Consider the following 26,295-nt stretch of genomic DNA (forward strand, 5'->3'; position numbering starts at 1 on the left):
TGCTCTCTCTGTCCTAGTGTATTAGAGTTCTCAATAGCTAATCCCATTGTCAGTTAAAAATTCTTTTCATCAATATTATCCCCAAATTTATTGGTATTATGGTAATATTATTGGTATGGTTTCTGTCTCCTGACTAGACCCTGCTTAATGCAGTATTTACTGTCATTTCTACTGTTTTCTGTTTGAAGTGTTTCATTATAGAGTTAAATTTCTGGTCAGTCAGTCATTATAACTTAGGATGATTTTCCTACCTCTTGTAAGGAAGAGTCCAAAATATACAACCAGAGTCATGGTTATATAGTGTTTTTATATTAATACAATGAGAGAAGACTTATACAAGTTATCTGTATCTTAAAAATATGCATATTCTTATTGTGTTAACTCATGTTTTTCAAGAGAATACCAGTTAATATTTACATACAATATGATTTGCTGTTGTAGAATTTTCATAAGCTACGAAAATCTTTAATGACAAATTGATTTAAAGTTTTCTGGAAATAATTTCTACTAAAGATTCATAATCAGCATAGTCTTTCAATGACTGTACAAGTTCATCAAGTAGATACTCTCCTTGCATAAAAGTTTCCAGATCATGAAGTGACTTGTTTATTCTGTGATCTGTAACCCGGTTCTGTGGAAAATTATATGTTCTTATTTTCTCTGACCTTCCTTTAGTTCCAATCTATATATGCAAAAAAAGATATGAGGGACAGTTAGACTTGGCAACGAAACCTACTTAACTGGAAATTAAGCTCTTGCTTTATAATTTGAAACATGATGTAAGCACCAAGTTTTAAACATTGTGAATCATCAGATAACATGAGAATAGGATAGAGAAAAAAAGAATATGGACTTTAAAGTCAGACAGATTAGTAGTATTTGAATTCTCTCTGCCTTTTCAGTGCTCTGACTTCAGGCAATTCATTTCAACTCTAAACTTTAGTTTTCTCATCTGTAAGATACAGACAAATAATACCTGCTACACAGCAGTGATGTACACATACAGCCTGGCACAGAGGAGATATTCAAACAGTAACTAAATATATGTAATCTCTGTGAATTAATTTAGTCATCTTCGGTGATGACAAAGTGATGAATTTCCCATAATATGAAACTAATAAAAGAGCTCTGTAGTTATAAAATTAAATATCAAACAGGGAGAAAGTTCAGTTTGCTTTCCATCTTCCAGAATTTTTGGAATGGAGGCTCCATATATCTTTTTTAAGTAACTGCTTAAAAGTCTGAGAAAAACACCCATGAAAACAGAGCAGAGGTCAGATTACTACAAAACAAGTATAGCCCTTGGTTGAGCTACCTGAATTGTTTTCTTATTTTGACAAATACATTGGAACAATTAAAAAATAAATAAAAACCAAGTTATTTAAAAAAGTTTACCCTTTAGAAGCACTTTTTTCAATTCGGTTTTACCTGAATCTTTCTAGCACTGTATCTTTTACTTGTTTCTTCTTCTAGATACATGCTGTATAGTCTTGCACGTAACTTTTTCATCGCCATCTCTCTGTTTTTCAGTTGAGATCTCTCTTGCTGGCATTCGGAAACAACACCTGAATAGTATTATGAGAATTAAAGAGTTTTAATTTAAAAAAATCTTCATTTATTACCAAGGAATACTCCTTTTCCTTCTCACCCTTTTTCTTCTTCCTTTATGAGAAGAAAATAAGACTCTAATATAAAAGACTAAACTGAACAAATAAATTTTGATTTTTCTGATAACTCCATAGAAGTTTGAGCTACAGTACAAAGTATTTCCATATTGAAGGCATACATCGTAAGTAACAGCATTCATTACTTAATATGGATTGCTTTCCATACCCTCAGCTAACCACATAATTTTTTTAACATGATAGCTCCTCATCACAGAAAAAGTTAATCCTATCACCAGAGATAATCACTATTGTTTTTGAGGGTTTCTATCCATTTTTTTCTATTGTTTATAGACCGTGTTACATACGACATCATCTTTAAGTTTGACATGAGGATTTCCTCATTTAAAAAAAAAATAAAAACATACTAAGCCATCACTCCCATCAGCCACTACTGATCAACGGGAATTATGCCTATTTGAGATCGGTCATTGTAAGAGATTCTTGCATTCTTTCTAGATAGCTGAGGTTTGCTATCCATCTGCTCTTTATCACATGTAAATCACTACAGTAATACTTGTAAAACACATTTATAGTTCTACCTAAGAGTATACTGAAGGCTTAAGAAATATTTAGATACAGTTCCAATGCCTAACTATCTAGAATCAGAGCTCCTGGAGGTCTGCAGATAAATTTAATGGAAAGAAGCCCCTGAAATTATATGCAAAACTTTTATATGCTTCTGGGTAGTAGGTCCAAGCTGTCATTGAGTCCATGTCCTCCCTTCAAAAAAGACTAACAGCTAGTGATTTAGAGTGTTCGCTGATAAAGAAGAGGCCATGGTAATAATTTCATCATGAGGATTTGTTTATTTTATTTTTTTAGGCGAGGCAACCCTTGGTTGACCTCACAGATTGCAAGGACCTTGTCAGCTTACAATCCCTTCTTTTTTTATTTTTTACACCTACAGCAGCACCTGGTCTTCCTAGGTGGTCTCCTATCCACGTACTAACCAGGCCTGACCCTTAGCTTCCGAAATCAGACAGGATCGGGCTTGTTCAGGGTAGCATGGCCATAGACATAAGGATTTTTTTAAATAGTGATATCTACTAAGTATAAACTTCAGCAAGCTACCTGGAAGGACTACCCACACCTTCTCTTCATCGTCACTGATATGGAGATTCCTCAGGTTTAAATCCCTCCATCTGCCTGGCTTTGTAGTTATCCTGCAGTAGTGTCAGCTAAGGATTCTAAATAGATCAAGTATTTAATAACAATCCCTAGCAGTATACATTCCTTTGGTAATTAAAGAGCTATGTTAGTGGAAAATTAGTCAAATCATTCAGAATTTGATTTCTTCAGTGTTTTACGTTGAATAATAAGTACATACCTGTTGGAAGATGGACTATCCTCACAGCACTGTCCGTAGTATTTACATGCTGCCCCCCAGCTCCACTGGCTCGCTTAGTATCAATTCTCAAATCTTTAGGATTAATTACCAGATTAATCTACACATAAGAGGAAAAGTTGAGATTTAAAAATATTACATGTATGGACTATTCAAAGGCAAGAACTATCCACTTATAACTACAAATACATGTCATGTATAGTATTCTTGTTAAGATTTAGATGGTTTAATGTCAAGAATAGAAAGTAATTAGAAAGATAGCATTAAAAAATTTTTTTCTTTTTGGAAGAGTAGCAGGTTAAAATACACTAGAACAAAAACAAACTCTAATCCTCAAAAATTGGATTTCTCTGTAAATTACGCTCTACCATATGAATAGAACTTGGTTCTTATTAGAAGTGTAAATATATGAAATAAAATAAGATTTATGGAATATTTCTGAGTTGAAAAAGACTAGCAGAGGAAAAAAACTGCTAGCTTAAGAATTATAGAAAAGGCTTATTTTAATTTTAATTAAAGGAGGACTTAAATATATTTGGAGGCAGAGGACAGACAAATGGAAATGGCAAAGCCAAGAAGTCAAAGGTAAGGCCCAATTCAGAAGTACTCCGAGATCTGATGTCAGGATAATGCTGTCCTGGGAGTCACCATCGAAAGCACTAGATTTAAAAAGCTTTGTTTCATGAACTACGGACCACTCTGTAACATGTCCACAACCCTGGCAGTAGGAATCCATTCATAGGCCCTCCATGTCTCTCTATATGGCTCCTTTTTACTCTTGCTAGAAGAATTAAATGAGATGGTATCTGGACCTCAGTCTCTATCTTTCCCTGAAAACTCCCTTCCATCTCCAAGATGCTCAAACCAAAGTGACTGGTATCTAGGTGTGGCTCCTGCTACAGAGTCAAGTAGCACTTTCCCCACAAATTAAAGAGAAACCCTCAATTAAACTTCTTTCTCCTCAAAGCATTCATATTTCATCCTAAAAGAAAAGCCAAACATTTCCTATCACTTTTCAACAGAAGGGATGTAAGCAAAACTGAACTTCCCAACTAAGTTATTTTACAAATATTTAGACTGAGAATTTACTTTGTGAGAATAGAGTACACTTATTATAAACTGTAACAATATGTTTCCATTGTAGTGTGATTGGATTATAAAGTTGCAATTGTGTTAAGTAGTAACCTTGTTAAAACAGGATTCTTGCTATTAAAACTCTGGAAGCCAGTCACAGGAAACCAAGGTCATTTTAAAGGTTTAAGACCTTATTTACATAGGGTAATATTGTTTCTACTGTAGAGATGATCTCAAAGTAACTACTTTAAGCTTAGTGGTGGGGAAAATGAATAAATAGCAAGATTACATCCCTTATACATCCTTGATTCTTACAATCTATTATAAAGTACTTTTTGGACCGAGATACTAGTTTCTCAAAAATTAATTCAAAATATGTGGTGAAGGCCAGATCAGTAAAGTGTCACTCTGGGGGCAAGGCACTGTGCTAAGCCCAGGATTCCAAGGAGAGGGGACTGCGATGCCTCACCTCAGTAGGTTGGGGTAATATGGCCACAGTCATGGTGCTAGTGTGGATGCGGCCCTGCTTCTCTGTCTTTGGCACTCTTTGCACTCTGTGCACACCTCCTTCAAATTTCATGTGCTTGTAGGCTTCTGAACCCCCAATGCTGGCAGATGCATGTCTAAGGCCACCTTGAAAATATTGGGAAAATTCTTTTATTACCTTTGTCATTTATAAGCAATTGACCATCACTTCTACCATCTTGAAATATATTCAAAAAAGCTATAAAACAATCTATAGATATAAAATATATTGAAAAACTTCAGCAAGTCTATGATATCCAGTGCTTTAATACTAGATAATAAGTGATTTAATACTATATTTTTATAGTTATTAAACATAATGAATTTATAGTGTTAATGAATTGATTCAATAACATATGTAAAAGGCCACTTTTAAAAGACCGTAAGTCATTCATTGGTTAGTATTGAATGAATAATGTTTTATAGGCCATTTCAAAATGGGTACATTTGCATTCAAAATGATTAAGTAAATGATAAGCAAAAAACTTCTTAAGCATCCTTACAAATATATTCTAAAGCCTAGTCATGGTCTTTCCACCCCCTTTCCGAGGACACATATAGACAAATCTACATTTTTCCCAAAACAGTTTACTGACCTATTTCACTTGGAAAATATTCCAGGGTTTCAAAATGCCACCTTTTAAATGCAGCATATTGCTGATACATATCAAATATCTCTGCAGTAAACAACATTGCCTCCTGACCCCCAACTCCTGCAGTTACCTCCAGGATCAAATCATTTTCATCTGCTTCTTCTGAGGGAACCAAAAGTAAGATAATCTGTAAATAAAAAATAGCACCCCTCCTATAAGAATTATTTAAAACTTTAAAAAAGAGCTAAATGATTAGATGCAGGATTTTAAATGTTTAATTTACTTAAAGTTTCTCTAAGCAAATTTAATATTGTGATTATATTCAATTATCCTGCCAATTTAGAACCATATAAGCATGATTTCTAAAAAATATTGTTACATCTATATCATATGTTATAAGGTTCAGCAAAAACTTACAGATTTTCTTGTGTGTTCATGTATACTTTAGATCAGTTCTCTATTCAATTAATAAGTACTTGCTGTGAATAGGACACTATGTTGTGTGTAGAATGTGAAAGAAGATTCTATCCTTTCGAAATTTATGGCCTAGTATGGCAGGAAAAAAGAAAACAATTTAAAAAGCCCCCAAATTGCATTTTTTTTAAAGCTTCTTTAATGTGGAAGAGAAACTTGCAATATTGGAACTGAAAAAGCCTGTAGAGGATGATCTGGTTCAATTCCCTCATTTTGCATGTAAAGGAAAATAAGGTTAACAGGTTAAATGACTTGTCCAAGGGCAAAGTGTTAGTTATCGGCAGAGCAGGCATACGAACTCAAAGCCTTCTGCCTAGATCAGTCTTCCTTCTATTACAGTAGTATCTTTCACATTGTAGTATATAGTAATTAAAGGGATGTAGATGAGAAGCTTCTTAAATTAGGTGAGTTAAGAAAAGCTACCAACATGTATTGTTTTTTTTTTAAATATATGCTAGGCATTCTGCTAAGTATTTTACCTACATTAATTTAAAACAATCTTGAGCAGGTACTATTAACAGTTCCACCTTAAGATGTGAAAACTGAGTTTAGTTTAGCTTAGTAATCTAGTTGCCCAATATCATACAGCTAGAAAGTAGAAAAGCTAGAATTTGAACCTGAGTCTACCTGAATTCTGAAATATCACACTTTATGTTGGTTGGGAGCTATAGTTGTTCCTGCTTTTCCATCTCTCTAGCTTATGCCAATACCTCATGATCATTCAAACCCTGAATTAACAAATGATAGGATTCACACCTGTTTGTTAATTACTAACCAATGAACAGAAACCTTTACTACATGTGTCCTTTTATTTCACACACACAAAATTAGAAAATGGGTAGAAGGCAAGTTACACGAGACTCTGTAGTGGAACTTTCCTTCTAGAGTAGGTAGTGTGGACAGTCGTCTTTGATGACTTCCACATTTGCTAGAGAAGAGACAGAATCTCTAAATTAAGCCATCCCCTTTCTGCGATCCTTTGTCACCTTACCATGTTCTTTCATTACTGAAAAGCTTTAAATTCTGCTTTACAGAATTAACAAAATTGGTTCTAATTTTATGTAATGATTACTCTTCCTTTAATTACATTCCTATATGTTCTGAAATTCTCATAGATACATAACCAAAGTAGTACAATTCAGTTCTAAAAATCCTGAGGGCCTGCTCTAGGTCTGGCACTCTAATATTGACAGAAACACAAAAATGAAGGAATATCCCTGCTCACAATCTACCAGCACTTCATAACCTCTTCTACTCACTGTCTATCCCACAAATCCCGTTAATGTGACATTCATCCTTGCATCAGAGCTCTACAATCCTTTTAGTAGGATAAAAATAGGACCACAGGGAGTATGCTTTAAAAAATAGTTTCTAATTCTAAATACGAACAAGCTGGTTAAGTCTTGAATTGTTTTGCCAACTTTTAACAAAATTATAGTACTAATGAGTCATTCTTTGCACAGATATTATACCTGATGCTTCAACTGAGCTATTTCTTTTTGACACGAAGCTATTTCATCCTCTGCAAGTTTCCTTAAGTCTTCATTTTCATCTAAGAAATAAAGGCAATAGTTTGTTTTCCGTAATTAGTGTTAAATTGTCAACAGAATTTAAGGTAATAGTTTTATTGTTATTGTAGCTGAATGGAAAAATAAAGTGCCTTTCTTATCCTTTTAATAATTGCCATTAATTAAAAGTAGTATTTGATGTGTTAGTTTTCATAAGCATATAGCTTTCAAAAAAAAAAAACTTTTCCCCAGTGACAGAAAACAAATAAAAAAATTAAAAAGACTCCCAATACAAAGATATAAAACTATTAAACTTTTCTTTAATTGTACCTCTATGAAACAGTCATATTAATATGCTTTTAGTTTTCCAACGACAAATGAATACATTGAGCTAGTCAGACCACAGAGGAACAGAAGTTTCCATCGGGTAAATCAAAACTGAATTAAGTACAAAGTTATTTATTGTGTTATTAGTAAATATTTCATTAATATAAAGTAAGTATCTACTCAAACATTTAGACCCTACCTAATGTTTACAGAATGTTCACTTGAAGTACTCCTCTCTCTCAGGCTTTACCCTAATTCTTATTTTAAGTTTTAATTTTTACCTTGCAAAATATACTTTCTCATTCCTCTTTCCTATGGTCCACATGCAACCTATAGAAAAGAGAGAAGGGGACTTTTTTTTAGGTGTTATAAATTGTGCTCTCTTGAGAGATCATACTCTTTAAAAAGTACTAGTTTGTATGTGTGTTCATTTATTAAGAACTAATTATTTGGGAAATGGGGATAATAGGTACAGCAGGATTTTAGATCATTTTAGTTTCTTTATATTTTTCTAGCGGAGAAAAACTCACAAAGAATAACAACCTAAAACACTACGTGATGTGATTAAAAACAGGAGCACACTGAAGGATTTTTGTTGTTTATTTTGGGGCTGGGCAGAAAAAAGGATTAAATTCAAGGAGAGATAATGACAACAGCAAAATTGAGATAAGCAAGTACAGAAAGTGTTAATGGGAAGGCAGGAAATCATTTTGGCAAGAATTTGGTATGGAAGAAATTTGGAGAAGTGGAAAATGTATTGACTCAGAAAAAGGAAAAATGAATTCTAGTCCTAGTTCAACCATTACGGTTCTCTTAGGAGAACACGCCCAACTTCTGAGTCTCAGTTATCATGGAGAAAATGAAAGCTCTGAGCTGGATGATCTCTAAGGTGCCTTTCTTTCTGCTCTGAAATGCAGTGTTCTGTAGGGCTAAAGAATTGGAACTAAAGTCTAGAAGTAATTTAATCTAAACAAATAATTAAATTTCAGCCACCAGGGTCCCTGAAGAATACTCCAATTCATCCTCAACACTGATGCCAAAATTAACCTTTAAAAAGATGTCAATTCCCTACTTAAAAACATGTGCTAACTTCCCATGTTCTGTAGGAACAAATCCAGGTTCTGTGTCACTTGAGGTTCTTAACTGTCCTTATGGTTTCTAGTTTTTATTACATTATGAATTCTCGCACCTACTCTATGCGCCTGCCATGTTATATCTCCCAGTTTGGTACTTTATCCTTACTGGTCATCTGTGCTTTCAGTTCCCTTCTCTTACACTTCAAGATCCATTTAAATGCCAGTCTTTGTTTTTTTTTTTATAACACTCTGCTCTTTATTGAAGAAATTAAAACAAAATGTAACCACTCATACTTATATTTTTACGTAAACATTTCTTTACTAGGTTGTAAGCTCCTAAGTAGTTCCATACTCTTTTTGGTAACCAGTGGTATCTGCCTTTTAGTAACTCAGGAGTTGCTGAATGATATTTTGTATTGTTTTTATGCTGAGTTGCATTCTGCCAGCAACAATTTGGTAACATTCTTTTAAATCCTCTGTAGTTTGATTTTTAAAATATTTAACTGTTAAATCCACTTGGGATTTTAATTCTGATTTAAGCTATGAAACCAATTTAATGTTTCTCTAAAACATATTTTCCCCAATATCCTTAATCTTTTCTTTTACACTTTGAACATCTGCCTTTTCTATTAAATCACTTAATTTAGCCTCTCCTTAACTCTCACCTAGACTACTGCAGCCTTCTGTTTTTCATTCTTATTACAGGTTGACTTCTAAACTACCACAAATCCAGCTTCCTAAGCAACAAATCTATTTTTAATGTTCATTCCCAGATCTAAAAGCTTTTGCTGGCTCCCTTCTGCAAACGGGATGGAATCAACCTTTTTAGATTAGTATTTGACACTCGCCCCCTTAGAAAATGTTCCAATCTACCACTCCTCATAATCTCCCCTCTCCCTTGGTTAATAAAAAGTACAGTGGTTAAAATCATGAGATCTGGAGGCAGTCAGATACAAACTCCATCCCTTAACTCACTTCCCATTTAGAAAATAAAAAGTGCAGTGTGCTGCCAGTGTTGATTTAACATCACGCATAGGAATACCACGTTTTCTAGGATTTGACATTTTTAGCAATTGAAAATTACAATATTTTGTAAATGGAAATACCATTAATAAAAACAATACTATAAATAGAATGATGTCATTTGTTTGCGAAGACTATGATGTACTAGAGTGATGCGAAAATAATAAAAAAGATATTTCATGACAAACTTTGGAGGTAACTTTAAGACTATAATCCATGAGTTACCTCAGGGTAAACGCTGCAGCCACAAGCACTGCTGGCGAGTATTCTTGGGGCAAACAGGAAATGGGTTAAAAACTCTGTTACTAGTGCAAGAGTTATTTTACCTCTATACTTCAGGTTCCTCGTCTCTGCTACTTCACAGTTTATGTGAACTGGATAATAACTAATGAAAACTAAGCAAAGCCTGGAGTGTGGTGAAGGATCGATAAAGGTTAAAATATATCCTCTAAGGGTGGGCCTTTATCCTTGCACAAGTCCTTCCCAACAAGTTCTCCTTGCTCTCCTAGGTTTTTATTCAGCCATGTTTTCATTTTTCAACTGTATTATAATTCTATCTCCCCAAATAGGCTGTGACCCCCTCCAGAGCCAAGCTACCCAATGTGTGGCTTATGGACCAGCAGCTCGGCATCCCTGGGAGCTTATAGAAATGCAGAAACTTAGGCCCCAACCAGGTTTGTTTGTTTGTTTGTTTGTTTTTTGAATGCACACTAATCACTTGAGAAACCTGTTTTAAAAATAACATATTTCTAGATCTCAGATGCCGAGTCATACGTCTGGTTTTAGCACGCACCTCTTCTGACACTATTGCAGGTGGTCCCTTTACCATACTTTGAGAAACACTGCTCTCCAGCCCCTAACAGGGATAGTGCCTTATTTGTCCTTGGTGAGCTAATGATCTGCCACAGCGTACTGAACGAATAAATGTCAACTTAAGTTCTGTAAAAGGGGGCGGGGTACTGTTTCAAGGGAACACAAGGGCTCAAACAGGAGGCCATAAACTCAAAACGCATATAATAATGCCCTGATCTGTTCTAAACCAAAAAGGGCTGCAACTGAGTAAAGAGCTTCAAACTCGGTAACAGTGTAGATACCTGACCAGCAGTTTGGTGGAAAAGGCAAACGAAGAGTCACGAATCTGCTTTGAACCTCGCTTACCATGTAACAAGTGCTCGGTCTCCCGCAGCTCCTGCTCCCTCTCGCTTAGCAGTTTGGCTATCGCCACCAGCTCAGGTCCCCTGACCTGGGATTCAGACCCGGCCTGTCGCTCCAGAAAGGTCCGCAAGGGCCCGCCGCGAGCGAAAAGCTCTTCCAGCTGAAGCCTATCGCAGCTCATGTGCCGGCGGGCCGGAGCAACAGCCCCGCGGGCCCAAAGACAGCGAGCAGCGCTCAGCAGAAGACGGGACCGCATCGCGAAGCCGCCACTGCGGAGGCGGACACAAGCCGGAAGTTTGGGACAGAGCGAGTCTCGCGACACCGCGCGGAGTTTGCAAAGAGGGGCAAGAGCGCAGCGAGGCCCGCCCACTGCGCGCGCCGGTTTTAAAGGGCCTCCCGGAAGCCTGGGGGGAACTTCCGGCCAAGCATTTAAATGCCGCGGCAGTCTGAGGCCGGAAGTTGAGCGAGCCTGTCGGAAAGAGGCAGGGGCGGGTCCGCGAGACCTCGGGCACCTCCTCGAACCTGCCTGGTCGGTGTGTTGGGCCGGAAGGAGAAAGCCGCAGGTTGCCGCCGTGCGTTCTGACGTCCCGGATTTGTTTCCCAAGCACTGAATGAGGCTTTCAAGTCCCGCAGTAAAGGGCAGTCTAGCGTCCGCTACATGGGCTAAGGTCACAGCCACGGCAGTGCCAGTGCCAGCGCCAGCCTGGCTTTTCGTCCTCAAGGACTATTTGTAGGATTGGCGCGCGTGTGCATGCGTGCATGTGCGCGTGTTTACTCTGCCTTTTTTTCCGCTCATGTTTCTTTTTTCGATGGTGGGTAAGGCTCATGTTAATTAGGTCGTGACAAGTGCAGTAGAAGGCAACCACAGAGTGATTTCGCAGTGTCTGCTTTCCTGCCCTTTATCTACCACGTACTTGCTTTCAAACGACTTCCTCACCAAATCTTTTGCCCGTCCATTCTCACTTACTCCGAGTTTCCGTTAGCGGCTTTCTAAACAGATTGAAGGTCTCCAAGTTCTGATAAACCACAGCGGAACGAAGCCTTCCGAGCCCCGCCCCCGGTAGTCCAACCCCCCAAACTAGATACTAATAGTGAATTGGTGCCAGGAATACTCAAATATATTGGTATGATGCTTTGCATTATTCAGAAGACCTTTCACAGCCTACCAGAGGAGTGGCTATGAGAGAGTAAACACAACCGAGACAGACCTGGGGGTGCAAGGGCTGAACACTGAAGTCGGAGCACTTACTCTGATTTGAGCAGGGTCTAGAAAGTGGTGTTTTCACTGTTGGAAACTGAGATACTGAAAACCCTTGTAGTTTATTCTTTAAACAACAACAACAAAAAATCAAATGGTACAATATGGGAGGTCTCAACGAGGTCAAGTTATCCTTAAGTCACCTAATCAAAACTATTGAGGTTAAGTATAAAATTCTTAGAAAATGAGCTTGTATTCCTCTATTCATTTCTGAGCTCTGCTTACAAATGCAAAGCGAAGTGGAAGAATGAAATGACTTCAAACACAAAGCAAAAATACGTTTTACTAGTTAAAAGCGCTAAGGAATAATTCCTTCAGTTCTTCGTCTCACTTTGAATGTGTATTCAAGTCATAATACTTTATAATACTGTTTTGCTTTAAGTAGTGGTGGAAACCATTTTAATTTTGATCCGTTATAAAAAAAAAGGATTGATCAAGTTGTGTATACCTCTATTAGGAAGTTATTTCCCAAGTCTTCCTAAACTTTTCATTTGAACTCGACATGATAAATCTCAGTTGAGTTCTCAAAACAAGTCATTTCAATAATATACTTTATTATTTATAAAAGGTGCAAAAATGTAATAAGCAATACCTTATAGAACATTGTAAAGAATCCACCCAGGAATTATTTTCCTTCAGATGCATAAGCATTTTAAATTTTTTTATTTTTATTTTTTATTTTTTTTAGGTGAGGCAACCCTAGGTTGACCTCACAGATTGCAAGGACCTTGTCATCTTACAATCCCTTATTTTTTAAGCCTACAGCACCTGGTCTTCCTAGGTGGTCTCCTATCCAAGTGCTAACCAGGCCTGACCCTGCTTAGCTTTAAGGTCAGACGGGATCTGGCTTGTTCACGGTGGCATGGCCGTAGACTGAAAGCCTTTTAAGTAATAAGAGTACCTTTTACTCCTACAGTGTTACACCAATGAGGAAACAGTAATTTGTCTAAGGATATATTGGTGGATTCTTTATTAATTCAAAACATTTTTAAAAAGTCAGTGTAATGCATGTGCATTTTACAATAATATCCATAAGTTTACACAATATAGTTAAATGAAAACAGCTTCAATTTGATTTACTTTGAAAACTCAAAGAAATATACATAGTTTGAGACTTCTGAGTTTTGTTACATTGTTGTCATGCTCAAATTTTATTACATGTTGAAAATTCTAGCATTTTCAGGAAGTTATTATTGTACACAGGTAAAATGATAAAATAGACCCAAGGAAGGGGGAATAAAAACCCAAACGACTGAAATTTGAGGAAAAATAATTTGGGTTATCTATTCAATTTATAGATACCTACAGTTATTCTGCCATTACAAAATAACCAAGATGGTATCTCTTAAGTTGTAGTCATGCATTCAAAATTTCTTTATGGTCCACTAATAAATATTGGTGGAGTCCAAAATAAGGATATAGATTATTAAGCACAATGAACATGGTGGTAAAAAATTACACATGTTCAATATGATAAATTTTACAGAACCAGACGTATAGAAATTATTTTTAATATTAAGCAAACATCTTAAAATCATATATGAGAAACACTATGACAAGTTAAAGCAAGAGGGACAAAATCAAGACTTTTATTTCAATATTCAGTGTTTATTATTCAATGGAGGGCAATATAGAGAAGCACTTGGTAAAATGATGATCAATTTAATTTACCTAATATGACAATTAGCCTAAAATCTTTACTACCCAAAAGATGTAGAGGATTAAAGTAATTATACAGGTAGTTCAAAGAAAAAAAATTCACTTTCACCTCCATTAAGTGAATATTCAAGTCAACACTTTTGGAGTTTTATTTTCCCATTTCACTATCCAGTTCATTGTATTTTCTTCATAGTATCTGTTACCAATCATTTAATAGAACCTAATAGTACTGCTGATGAATATGCTCATAATTTCTTTTAGCTCTGTATAAATGTCCAATAAATTTACCTCCAATGTAACCTCTTAAAAAATCTATTGCTTTACCGTAGAGAAACCCAACAAACACTACCTCAGCCAGGTGATCAAGGTCAACATGAACAGTGGTAAGTCATAATGATGGTATATACATTTGATATCATGTGATATGAATGGCACTTTACCTGTAGTCTTGCTTCTAAAAACCGATAACGTCTGTCTAATCATGGGAAAAACATCGAACAAATTCCACGTAAGGGACATTTTATAAAATAACTAGACTAGTATTCCTCAAATCTGTCAAAGTCATCAAAAACAAGAAAAATTTAAGAAACTGTCAAAATGAGAGGATCCTAAGGAGACATGATGACTAAATGTAATGCAGTAATTTGAATGAGATCCTGGAACAGAAAACGGACATTAGGTAAAAGCTAAGGGAATCTGAATCAAATGTAGACTTAATAATGCACCGATATGTTTCATTAATTGTGATAAATATCTCATGAGTGTGCTGTATATATGACCTCTCTATACTATTTTTGTAATTTTTCTATAAATCTAAAACTATTCAAAAATAAAAAGTTTAATGAAAATTTTATGAAGACACAAATACCTTTTATTTTATTTTCACATTTTCATGGTAAAATTATTTTAAAAATCATTCTACCTTAATATTAAAAAGAATGTTTTCTACTCCATGTCAATATCAGTTTTCTAATGGCCAATTTCTTATAACTTATTTTTAGTTCTACTCCTCACATATTTATTTGGCAAATTACTTAATATTTATAGTCTTCCTATTCTTGGGAATGTTTTTTTTTTCTTTTGGAAATAAAATTTTCAAATGATTTCTCTTATTTAAACTTTGATTTAAACTTACAATATTATACACACAAACAAACACATACACACATCTATATATAGCTCTATCTACGTGTGTGATTATTTCTTGATTATAGATTCAGGGTGACATTGGTGAACTGAAAACAGTGATTTTTGAATCACATTATTGAACAAAGCAATAATATTCGTATAGTCCTCCATCTTAAAAAAAAGTTGGTTATATATTTTTAAGTGAATAAATCAGATTTTAAAAGTATGGCTAAAAAAGACACAGGAAAAGAGCATGAAACTGGCATTTAATACATACATTCTTGAAAAATGAGAGAATTATTATTGAGCTGGAGAACTTTCAAAAGTAACAATATTATAGGTAACACTTTACTCTTTCCATGTTTATTTCATTTATTCCTCATGGCCATCCTGCAAATTAAGTATATTCCTCATTTGAAGAGGAGGAAACATTCTTGAGATCAATGATTAAAAATGCCAAAGTCACATAATGCAGAAACGTAATTTGAAATCAAATTTATACTTAAAGCCTCATATTTGGGAATAAAACTTAATCTGTGCACTGTTGTGTGTTGCGAGGATCCCATTAAGAGTGTTGCAGGAAAAATCTGCATCAAGTTTTTGGCATCAGTTTTACTGATAAATATTTGCAGTTGTAGCAAATGAGGAATAGCTTACATTTTTACAGGTTCAACACTATTTTCTTAGGAGAACAAACATTTTATATTGGTCAGAAATAAAGAACCGAAGAGCATGCAAATATAAGTGTTTGTAAAAGTATACTTTGAAAATTAACATTGTAACTGTCAATATAAATACACAGGCAAGAAAATTTTCTGGAAATGTCTTTACTACCTTTCAAAATAATTTGTCAATGTATTCAGCACAGTTTTCAAAATTCATTTTTGATAGGGTTCTATATATAGGCATTTTTGATCTAAGACTTTTTAGGTGGCTTTCAAAAGTTCTTATTTTCTGATTGTATTTAAAATTTTTTCCTTGTATATTTCTTCCTCGATGCATCTGATACATTGTATTTTTTGCAAGTGTAATATGTCACAATTACAGTGACTTATTTTTTCAATATAGTTAAAATATAGAAAAAATAGATAAATTCCAAATTAAGAATCAGGTATTATTTTAAATCAGCTTAATGGGCTGAAAATGTACTTTTGCACATTATTTACCTATGTCTAGAGTCCTTTTGTAAAATTGAACTATCAGGTAAAAATATGATACACATTTCATTCTGTAAATAACCAAGGCAGCATTAAAGGATACTATAAACACTCCATGCACCATGACCAAATATCAGAACTGGTCATCCTATGTACATATTTTAAGATTAAAAAAAAAGACCACATTATGGTCTTGATTTTTACACTTCATAACATTGATATCAAAATTGTGTTTTGCTATTGTTGTTCATATGCCAGTGCACCTACTGTGCTTAGAGCTGCCCTGTAACACTGGGCTCATGTATATTACCTTGGGTAACATAATAGCAATTCTCCAGAGTAAAGAAGTGTCATCCATCCATTATTAGTGTGACCTATGTACAATATCCATCTGTGAAGAAATCTGGCTCTCTAATTTATTTATATATATTTATATATAATCTACATCCTCTACTTTTCTTTCCATTATAGACACATCTGAAATTAGGCACTATAGAAAAAGCATTAACCTCTTTCTGTGTGCATTGGCAGATTCTAACAGTATACCAATGATATCTTGGCCATCTGAAACACAAAGTATACCTTCTAAAGTGCTAACTTTTCCTCAATGAGGAATTCACTCACTAGGAAAAATCTAACTCTACCCAAACAAATATTGTGCTCTTGGAATCGTAGCATAGACACCATTTGAGGGTTTGTTTGTTTGTTTATTATAGCTCTGTAATTAAAACAGAATTGATCATATCATACTTTAAAAAGTGGTAGAGTTGGAAATATACATACTCTTTAAAAGTTTAAAACTTTTGAAATTAAATGAGAAACCCCTCGTCCCTCCAAAATAGGAATTTAGCACAGAAACACTCACATAGCATGGTTACCAACATCTGATGTGTAAATCTACTCTAGAATCATTCTCAACACAACTTCCTAATTAGGTTTCAAAAGGATATACTAACTTCAAAATCTGTATTCTACAAATGCCCAGTTTAGAGATTAGAACTCTTTATAAGGCCCTTATCTTTTACATTTGGTAAAAGATTAAAAGTATTGTCAAACAGACAATTCATCTAATAGTCTAAAGTATCTTATAAAGATAACTTATGACTAACAGGTCACCATCATATATAGTAACAACAAGAATATAAAGTCTACACTTAAAAAGATTGATGCATGCAGTGTATCATAGTATATTACATATTTTCTAGTCATGTGCACCAATTTATTGTGCTTCAAATACAGCAACAAGTATGATATTACAACATATGTGTATATATCATAGTAGCATAATAAACTCAATTCTAATTAAGAAAAAAATTAAATAATTCAGGAACGGTATAACTTCACAATAGAAGTGATGATTCTTTTAGTTTTTTCTTTACTCTTTAGGAAAAAAATATGACTTTTTGTAAACATCTTCATAACTATCTTTTTTCAACATATTACTGGAAACTATTATTCAAATAGTAAATATCTAATTGACATGGATATAGTATGTCTTAACACACTAACACTTTCAGACAAATACAGGCATTTGTTAAAAGAAATTATAAATATTTTCTACCTTGTATTTTAAGTACATTTTCATAAATAATGTATTTAAAAGTGCTGAATATGGTAGGATAGTCAGCAACGCCAGTGTAAACAGAACATTTTGTTTTCTACTATGCAAACTTTTTTTTTAAAATCCCATTTTGTCAAACACTGCAACAGTTAAAATATTTGCATAGGGAATAGATAATAGCCCTTTTAATCATATCTCCTGAATTCTATATAAATTAGAAAATCAAATTCAGTTAAAAAACAATTCTTAAAATGTATTACGTTTATGGAAAAAGAAACTTAAGATGTCAACCTTTCAAGTAAAATAAATTTAAAAAAAGAAACCCCCAAACTTGTTTTTTTTTAATGTTTAATAAATTAAAAAATGAGAGGTAGTTAAAAATGACAAAGAAAAACTATAATTTTTAATATCATCCTTAATATAAGGCCAGTATTCTTAGTGGATATAAATATTTTTTAAAACTTTCATTTTAGGTTACTCAATATTATATTTAATAAGTTTAAGATTAAAAAAATATCTCCAGGGGATATATTAATATTCAAATGTAACACCATGATATAAATATGACACTGACTTTTTCGTATGTGTGCACGATAGGATACCGTTTTCTTGAAGGTCAAAAGTACATGCCAATGTCAGGCAAGCATTTTGTCTTAAAGATTTAGTGGTACTTATAAAAATAATATGGCAGCTAGAAGATTTGAGCACTGAACTGCCTTTCAATTATGGATGAGAATTAATAGTTTGGTTTTAACATTTTTAAAATAAGTAATTCTTAAGATACTATGTGAAAACAGTTAAGGTCTGAAGTAGAGAATTATCTTCTTCATAACTGTCATAAAACTTTTCTTAGTTAAATACTTAGCTTTTCATTGGATTTCACTTTCAAGGAAAATATGCCACAGGACAGATGCTTTTCATAGAAATGTTTTATGATGCTACATGTAGGCGTTCCTTTATTAAATCCTTTCTTCATATTCAAGAACTAAGTTTTCAAGCTTATTATTTTTTTTTCTTGCTAAAGTACATACTTTACACAACTGTTTTAGAACTGGAGAGCCAGTCTTTAATAAATTAATTACAGTATTGGACATGTGATATATACATAAAATCATTTTCTTCAATTACAATTAAAAACACTATTACTCTTTGATTTGTCAGTGAAATAGAATATCTTCAAATTATTTTGTGCTTTTTTTTTCTCTTTTTGCCTTACTGTTTTTTACACAACAAACTCTTCTGTAATGAAAATGCCACAGTTTTGGCAGTGAACAACCAGAGGAACCCCACCACCCCCCGCCCATTAGGATCTTCCAACAAACAGAGATAAATAGCTCTTTTTTTCATGTACAGAAATATCGGCTTCGAAATTAGTATACTAGACACAGCATATAGCATGTTGAATACCATTGTTACAATTTCAAAATTGGCTTTTTCTGTCTTAGATCATATTTAAAAATGTGAACCAGAGCCAACTTTTTGGCAGTTATTTCTATAAGACCATATTGCACAAAAGTCTTTAAATACAGATATAAGTTATGCCATTGGATTAAATATTACAACAACTACGTGGCAAATGAAGCAGTTTTACTTCGCACATGCAGCCTCTGGAGGTACACTAGTAGACTCTTCACAGGACTACAAATACAGTTTGCTTGCAAGTAGAATGAGTGTTGAATAAAACAAACGTAATTTGGCAATTCATTGTTTTATGTGATATTTTCCCCAAACTTACCCATGGGTAACCTTGATAAAAATGGAGACAAAGACCATATGGTTGTATTTTCACAGTAGCCTGAGGAATGCTAAACTGTAGTTCTCCAGGAACTCAGTTTCTGGTGTTATTTAACTAATTTCCTATCCCAGCCCTCCAAAATGATTTTTTTTTTAAATGAAAATTAAGATTCAGAAGTAGAGCTGGCAGTACTTTCAACAAATGACTTATAAATTTGAGAGTTCAAAAACCTTGGAAAAGAATCTCTGTGCATTAAGGTATAAATCTGGAGTTGGGCATCTTCATACATGTGAGGATTAGGATCCAACAGATTTCTATTGATCACCTCTCTAACTCGAGAATCGAGACTGACCTAAAAAGAAATAAGAGCAGATACATTAAATAATATTTTTTCAAAATACCTCTATTAACTATAGGTTCATGACATTTCAGAGAAATCCCAAAGAATAAGTTCAAGTACCTGAAATCTTGAGGTTATTTTTTCAAAGGCTACATAACCTTGCATTCTTTTTTTCTTTCAAATGTTGAATTAAACAAACAAACAAAAGACAACCAGTCTTTTAAACCAGAATTTTGGTTCACAGATATCTTGGCTTACTTGGATTTATCTTTTCTATGCATTCACTCCCTGGCTTTTTAACAATTTCTATTCATTGTTGAGGTACCAGAGAAGTCCCTAGCCAGAATACGAATTTACCTCCTACTATTATGTGACTGCTGGGGTGACCCTCTTGATGAAGCAAGGTAATAATCTGGCAGAGAGTAGTTCTCCAGTAAAAATTAACATGCTTATCAAATGCTGATTCCGGATAGTTTCAAATCTCACTATGTCAAAAGAAGGAAACCTGGAATGGGGAGGGCTTTGTGAGCAGAACCACAACAGGCATTTTTCATGTCTTACGTCTGCCTGACGAGGCAAAGGAAACTGCATGGTCCTTCTGTAGGAATACATTTAAAGATCTCTGTACTAAAGATTAAGCGGAACAATTGCTTAGAGTGGAACCTTTCAAAGGAGAAATATAAATAGGGATTCACAATACCCATTAATCAATACAATGTTATTTGAAAAGTGTACAGAAGTTAAATTCGGTAAGTGATTCAGTTATTTTTTGTCCTCACTAAATGCTAATCCTGTTGGACTTGGTGGAGTATGTCGGTAAGGGAAGTGGAGGAAAATAAATAGCAATAAGGATATGCTTGGTGTACAGAACTAAGCTCTGCCCTGAAATGACATTTTAGCAAAACCCTCCAAGGGGCAAATTATCACTGAGTCCTGATTGGCTTCCTCAGTTCTAACTGTTGAACAAGGACTCGGGCATCCTGATCCATAGTTATCTGTTCCATTATGTACTCAAGTTTATACGAACCTTTTATATTTATATCTAAACGTTTCATCATAAGCATTTTGCAAAAGGCTTTTGGGTTCTGGCTTCTTTTCCCATCCACCGTTTAAATTAAGCCTGGGATCTGAAACAGTCCCAGTGATGGAGGCCACTCATATTCCATCTGGTGTCCCCACGTTCCTGAGTTTTGTGGTCCATGTGGAATTAGGTTGATACACCCAAGGGAAGGCTGGATTTGTCAGGAAACAGTGGTCCAGATTAATTTTCTGTGGTTTGGCTAGACCAACTTAATACAGAAAAAAAAAAAAAAAATTAAGCATCTCTTGGCAGAACTATATGTTCTTTGTCAGGAAATGGGGAAAAAAAGATGTTCTAGAATTAGATCATTTAAGTTTTATTCTGTGTTATTGCCATATGAAATCATAATCAAGTATAAAATAAAAAGTATGGAATTTTTTCCTAAGCTTTTTATTTAAAAATATAACTTGTGTTTCTGCTCATCAGGAAAATGTTGACATTGGAGTTTAAACTGATTGATCTTACTGTGTCATGAGAAAGCTTACCGAACACACTCCACTGTTTTTATAAATGGCACTTTACTTTCAAACTTGAGAACTTTTTGTTCCAGTGGAGAATGAAACGTTAAATTAGTGGTAAAGAAAGGTCACTTATTTCTTAAATAATAGCATAATTAAATATAGTATAACACTTTATCAGTAGCTGAAATCATATTAGTTATCTAAGACAGAAATTAAAAAAAAACTTGAATTATTAAATATCTTGAGTCCTCATTGTAAAATTTTCTTTGTTTTCAAATTAAAAACAGTAGTGAAATAGCATGGAGAAAATAGTACCATTCAACATTTAGTAATCTATAACAAAAAGGCATTTGCTATTTCCATTTAAAAAAGAAAATATTTACCTTCATATCTGGTTGTTTGTTTGAAAAGGTTGTCGGTCAGTCAAAAGAAGTGTAGGGAGATCAAATAACAAGGACAAACCCCATGGAGCTAACAATCTATAGTTTCATCTTGTGGCATCTTTGTGCTTCAGATTGTGGAACATCTATAATACAAGTTAGTGGGGGTGGATCCCAGCATGGGCCTGAGCCCACGTCACCCTAGGATTCAGGCACAACTAGGTGGCTTATAATGCCATCTTATCTGGGTCCAATGCAGGAGGGACTGAGGAGGTTCTTGAAAAGAACTCATCCTAAGGGACGAGAAAGTTGAGCAGCACAGACAAGAACTGTCCTTTCTTAGTCCTCAGTCTCACATTTAGGTGGGGGGAGGGAGGGTGCAGCACAGCCATAAGAGTTTTAAAAAAAATTACTGTGGGACAGGGCACAAGACAGCACTGATAGATTTGGTGGCATTTAACTGGCAGTTTGAGCAGTGCTCGGAACATTGGCAGTGTTGAGAGGTGGCAACTGAAGCTTTAAAAAAGCATAAGTGACTGTGGAAGCTTTCATTCCCACAGAAGGTAGGAGACGGGGAAGAAAAGCAAGTGGTTTGTAAACATAAAAATATCCACTGGCAACTCCACGAACTCATTGGGAGGAAAATGTAATGAGAGCTAAAGTTTCAAGGGTGCAGAGGTAAAGATAGAATGAAGGCAGAATTTGGGAGAGCCCGGGTCAAACTGAGCTATAAGCCATGCTTAATCTTACCAGATTTCCTACCCAGTGGAGGAGAACATCAAGACAGGTGATTGTCGCTGAAAGAGAGTGCACCAAGTTTGACCCTGGCTTCCTGTTCTAGCCATCAAGATGTAATGGAAATTTTGACTCTGTGGACATTTTTGGCAGAATTAAACTGAAAATGATGAATTTCCATTGAAAGCCTTTTTTTTTCCTCTCTCAGAGACCCTCCTTTAAGTCAATTAAGTTAATTCCTAGACTAATTTTTTTTATGTTATCATGATTATTTCCCAATTTTTTTCCATTTTATTTTTAATTTTACTGAAGTTGCTTAAATTAGGATCCTTTTTTTAAGTAAAATTCTGATTAATATTTTTTCTTTGTGAGTTTATACTGAATTTTAGCAGTTAGAGTTTCTGCCACATTTTTAATTTTAACTAAATTTGGTTTTCTTATGTTAAATTTTATAGATCTAAAGAATATCTGATTCTCCTATTGGTTTTAATAAATGTTTACTATGTATACTTTTTGTCCTATTATTTTGTGTAGATTATTTCTACTGAAAATAATTACAAGTTGCAAATAAGACTGATTGTTGGAGTTTGTTTCTTGGAGCAAAGACCACTGATAGAATCAAGGGCAGTAACCATATTTTTCGTAGGGTAGGGAAAATTTATCTTGCTTATCTGAGAGAGAGTCCAGGCATGCAGTTAAGGTGGCTGTTTCTCATTTTGCCTCATGTTCGAAGGTGGGGTTCACAGAAATCTGTAGTGGTGCTGAAGAAAACGCTAGACAATGGAATAACTCATTAACATACTGTAGTTGGAAGAGCACCGAGTTTGGAATCAGAAGATCTTGGGCTTGTGTTCATTCTCTACCAGATATAATTCTAATGTCCTCTTTGAGAATAAGTTTCCTTTGCTGTAAAATGGTGTCACTTTCTTAGTGGCTAAAGGATCATTGTGAGACATAATAATATATGTAAGACCATTTCATCAACAGAGTTTAAGCCCCATGCAAAGTAATAATAGTAATAATAATTGATCATGATGATGATGATACCTTTTTGATCAAACCCAATGTCTTTAGACTGTATCAACTTGAATTTTACCTTTTCAGAGTGACCTTACACGACTAGCCCTATTCTAAACGACATCATTAGACCTCATAATGTTCACAATTTGTAGTTACTCGTTTTTGACCTAATTTGTCTGTCTTCCTAAAATGTAAGTTCCAAAAGGAGTAAGCCGATGTCTTTTTTGTCACTGTTGCTGTACCCATCATATCCCCAACATCTAGCCCAGAATCTGGCTAATAGAAAATACTCATTAAGCCTATTTCGAATGATAATATGCATGCGCAAATAAATGAATCTAGGAAAATATAATCAAATGTGTCCTCTTTATAAAAAGCTGACTTAAATCACTGAAAGTGCTACATTCACAGTTTTTCTGAAAAGGCATATACACAGAGAGAATCTACGTGCCTATCACATTTGCATTATTCTTAGATAATTTTGGTGTTTAAATAGGTTTATTGCTTTTTTTCTTCCAGCTAGCAACTGGAAATTTAGGGTGAAATCAGAAAAAGCAAACAATTCCTACTACTATTAGAATCGCACTATGGCAGAGCCTGAAAGTCATAGATTTAGTGAGTTTTAGAGCTGATTCCAAGCAAGGAAGCCGAGGCTGCAGAGCACTGAACTGAGTTGTTTGGCGTCACATGGACGGTAAGTGGCAGGACTGGGCTGCAGCCCAGCAGACACAGCGCCGCCACTGGCCTTTGCAGATGACTGAACACACACAATTTTCAGCAGTTCAGCTAAAAGTCTTATATTTATTGCAGACTTATAATTATTTCTTTGTTCAATAGCTCAGTGCTGTTTATAGTTGGTAATAGCTTTTAAACGTTTTTTTTTTAAAGTTCTTTATTTTGTTGGGTTTGTCTTTTTGATATTTAATAAATTATAAGCTGCCACCAGCATCTGCTATGTTCAGCAAGGCTACTAGTAGTCTTAAATTCCTCTTAGTTACCTCCATTTGTTTTCTCTTTGAGGACACCACATAAAAGAAAATTGACTTCTTAAAGAAATGCTATTTGTAATTTTAGATTTAAAAAAAATTTTAAATGTGGCCCTTTTCCCTCTTAAAATGTATGCTATACCAAGAAATGGAAGTTATATTGCCTCCTGATTGCAAACATCTATTTTGTAACATAATACTCAAATTATTAAAAATGTTTAAAACATGTTCTTAAACAATGAAATGTAACTTTCAGCACACTGGCTCTGGAAGGAAATAAGTATGTACATTTAAGTAATGTAAAGAATGTAGACTTTCTCTAAATTTAACGAAGAGAAATATGGTAACTAATTAAGGTAAAATGAAAATCCAGTGAAGAAAAACGAGGTTCTGGTTAAGAATAAAATCCTGATAATTTTTAGCTATTTAGTTATTACCATTTTTTAAGTTATTCAAATGTTCATGTTCTTTACAAATATTTGGAATAGGTGGAAAAAGTTAACAAAATTTCAGAGGTAGAAAGGCCAGATTACCTGGCCCCAAAATGGGAAACAATCCCAGCTCCAGTTAGTTTGGAATGACTGCTCAGCGTACTGTGCTGAGAGAGACTCTGAAGCTGAATCTGGGCCCAGCGATAAGGACCATGATTGATTAGCCCTGTCATCCGATGGGGAGAACGGAGCAGTAGGGCAAGATCCTTAATGCTGCCGCATTTGGTTTACTGTTCTCTGTGCTCCTTTTGATTTTTGTAAAATCAACTGAATACTGAGGACAAGTGAACTAATTTATCCCAGGTCACACAATTAGGCTGAAAGATAGCCAGGACTAGAATCCTGTGTACCTGAACATTAGTTCAGTGTTCTTACCACTGTATAGTCAGGGCTCTTGTGATGTGACAAGAATTCTCTCCAGTGCTGGCAAACAAAATTGGAAGGGTGAGAACTCAGTATTCTGAGACAGTTTGTAATGTATTGTAAATGATTAGAAATTGACAAGTTTTTGCACAGAAAGGTCAGTAAGATATGAGCGGGGAAAGGACTCTGGGATTGCTGTGAAGTGCATGCCATATTGTGAGTGTATCAGTGAGTCATTTGATGTGGTTCAAGAGTACATATATCTACACCCTGGCTTAAAATAACTTTTTAACAACTGTCTTTTATAATTGCAAATATCTACTTTTGGTTTATTTGTTTTTGCTGCTAAACAGTAATTCAATATAATTACTATGTTGATAGGAAAGCAATCTTTTGGCTAAACAAAGGCACTTCATACAGCCCAATAATTTAGATTTTCTGTCAAGTGAGCACAAAAGTAGCATAATGATAAAAATTTGTATTTCACCTCTGTCTCTCTCTCTCTCTCTCTGTAGTATTTTGAGAATATTAAAGAGTGAGTAATGGCCTAATTGTAGATGTTAAGAAAATAAAAGAGAGAATAAATATGGCTATTACATTAAATATTAGTCTATTTAATTTAGCAAAAGTTGTGTTCTGGATCAGGAAATAATATTTTAATGACTGTTGGGTGAAACTCATTTTCAAGGTCAAGAAATTAGGTGAAAACAAAACTCTATTACTTTTGCAAAAGAATGAAAATCCAATAGTTTATATTTCAATAATTGATAACTATGATAGCTCTAATCTATGGCCCAAAGAAGAAGAAATTTTATAAAAATTAAGTATTTTACAAAGCTCCATCAGTCAGTGACATCTGAAAATCAGGGGCTGTGAGGACAATGGAGAAGTGCTTCCCATAAAAAACTAAAAATTAGAACATGAAAACTGTAAAACAAAGGAATTATGTGTATTTAATATGGAGAATCCTTTTTCTAGTATCATTATTTTAAAATGGAACAATGATCATTTTAAGATGATACATATTACACATTTTGGGGAGAGAAACAGACTAGATAAGCTTCCCGAGGACTCTAATTATGTAGAATTATGGGCAAGTGAAACACGTCTTTGGGCCCATTCAATCATTTGATATATTTGCCATGTAACGTAATAGTAAAACAAAAATTAGAA

The 26,295-nt window shown here is 34.5% G+C and overlaps 2 protein-coding genes across 7 annotated transcripts in view; both read right to left on the reverse strand.

Annotated features, from left to right (window-relative positions):
* Positions 1 to 287: 287 nt before the first annotated feature.
* MTRF1L (mitochondrial translational release factor 1 like) lies at positions 288 to 11,101 on the reverse strand. Of its 3 annotated transcripts, XM_011362705.2 has the most exons (8): positions 10,771 to 10,903; positions 7,795 to 7,843; positions 7,151 to 7,230; positions 5,208 to 5,391; positions 4,556 to 4,719; positions 2,995 to 3,112; positions 1,429 to 1,565; positions 288 to 682 (listed from the first exon to the last, which is right to left on the reverse strand). In XM_011362705.2, exons 2-8 carry the CDS (start codon positions 7,814 to 7,816, stop codon positions 482 to 484), a joined length of 906 nt encoding a protein of 301 aa, XP_011361007.1. In that variant the 5' UTR covers positions 7,817 to 7,843; positions 10,771 to 10,903; the 3' UTR covers positions 288 to 481. The 3 variants fall into 3 exon arrangements, with proteins under 3 accessions (XP_011361007.1, XP_011361006.1, XP_023387922.1); XM_011362704.2 differs by lacking the exon at positions 7,795 to 7,843 and having other exon boundaries at positions 10,771 to 11,101; XM_023532154.1 differs by lacking the exons at positions 7,151 to 7,230; positions 7,795 to 7,843 and having other exon boundaries at positions 10,771 to 10,881.
* A 7,340-nt stretch (positions 11,102 to 18,441) lies between these two features.
* RGS17 (regulator of G protein signaling 17) overlaps positions 18,442 to 26,295 on the reverse strand; it is an 83,687-nt gene continuing 75,833 nt past the window's right edge. For all 4 annotated transcript variants that reach the window (XM_011362708.2, XM_011362706.2, XM_023532155.1 and 1 more), the window contains one exon: positions 18,442 to 19,617. In XM_011362708.2, the coding sequence (XP_011361010.1) occupies positions 19,429 to 19,617 (189 nt within the window). In that variant the 3' untranslated portion in view covers positions 18,442 to 19,428. The remainder of the gene's footprint in view (positions 19,618 to 26,295) is intronic.

The sequence above is a fragment of the Pteropus vampyrus genome, unplaced genomic scaffold (genome assembly GCF_000151845.1).
Source record: "Pteropus vampyrus isolate Shadow unplaced genomic scaffold, Pvam_2.0 Scaffold78, whole genome shotgun sequence".
NCBI lineage: Eukaryota > Metazoa > Chordata > Mammalia > Chiroptera > Pteropodidae > Pteropus > Pteropus vampyrus.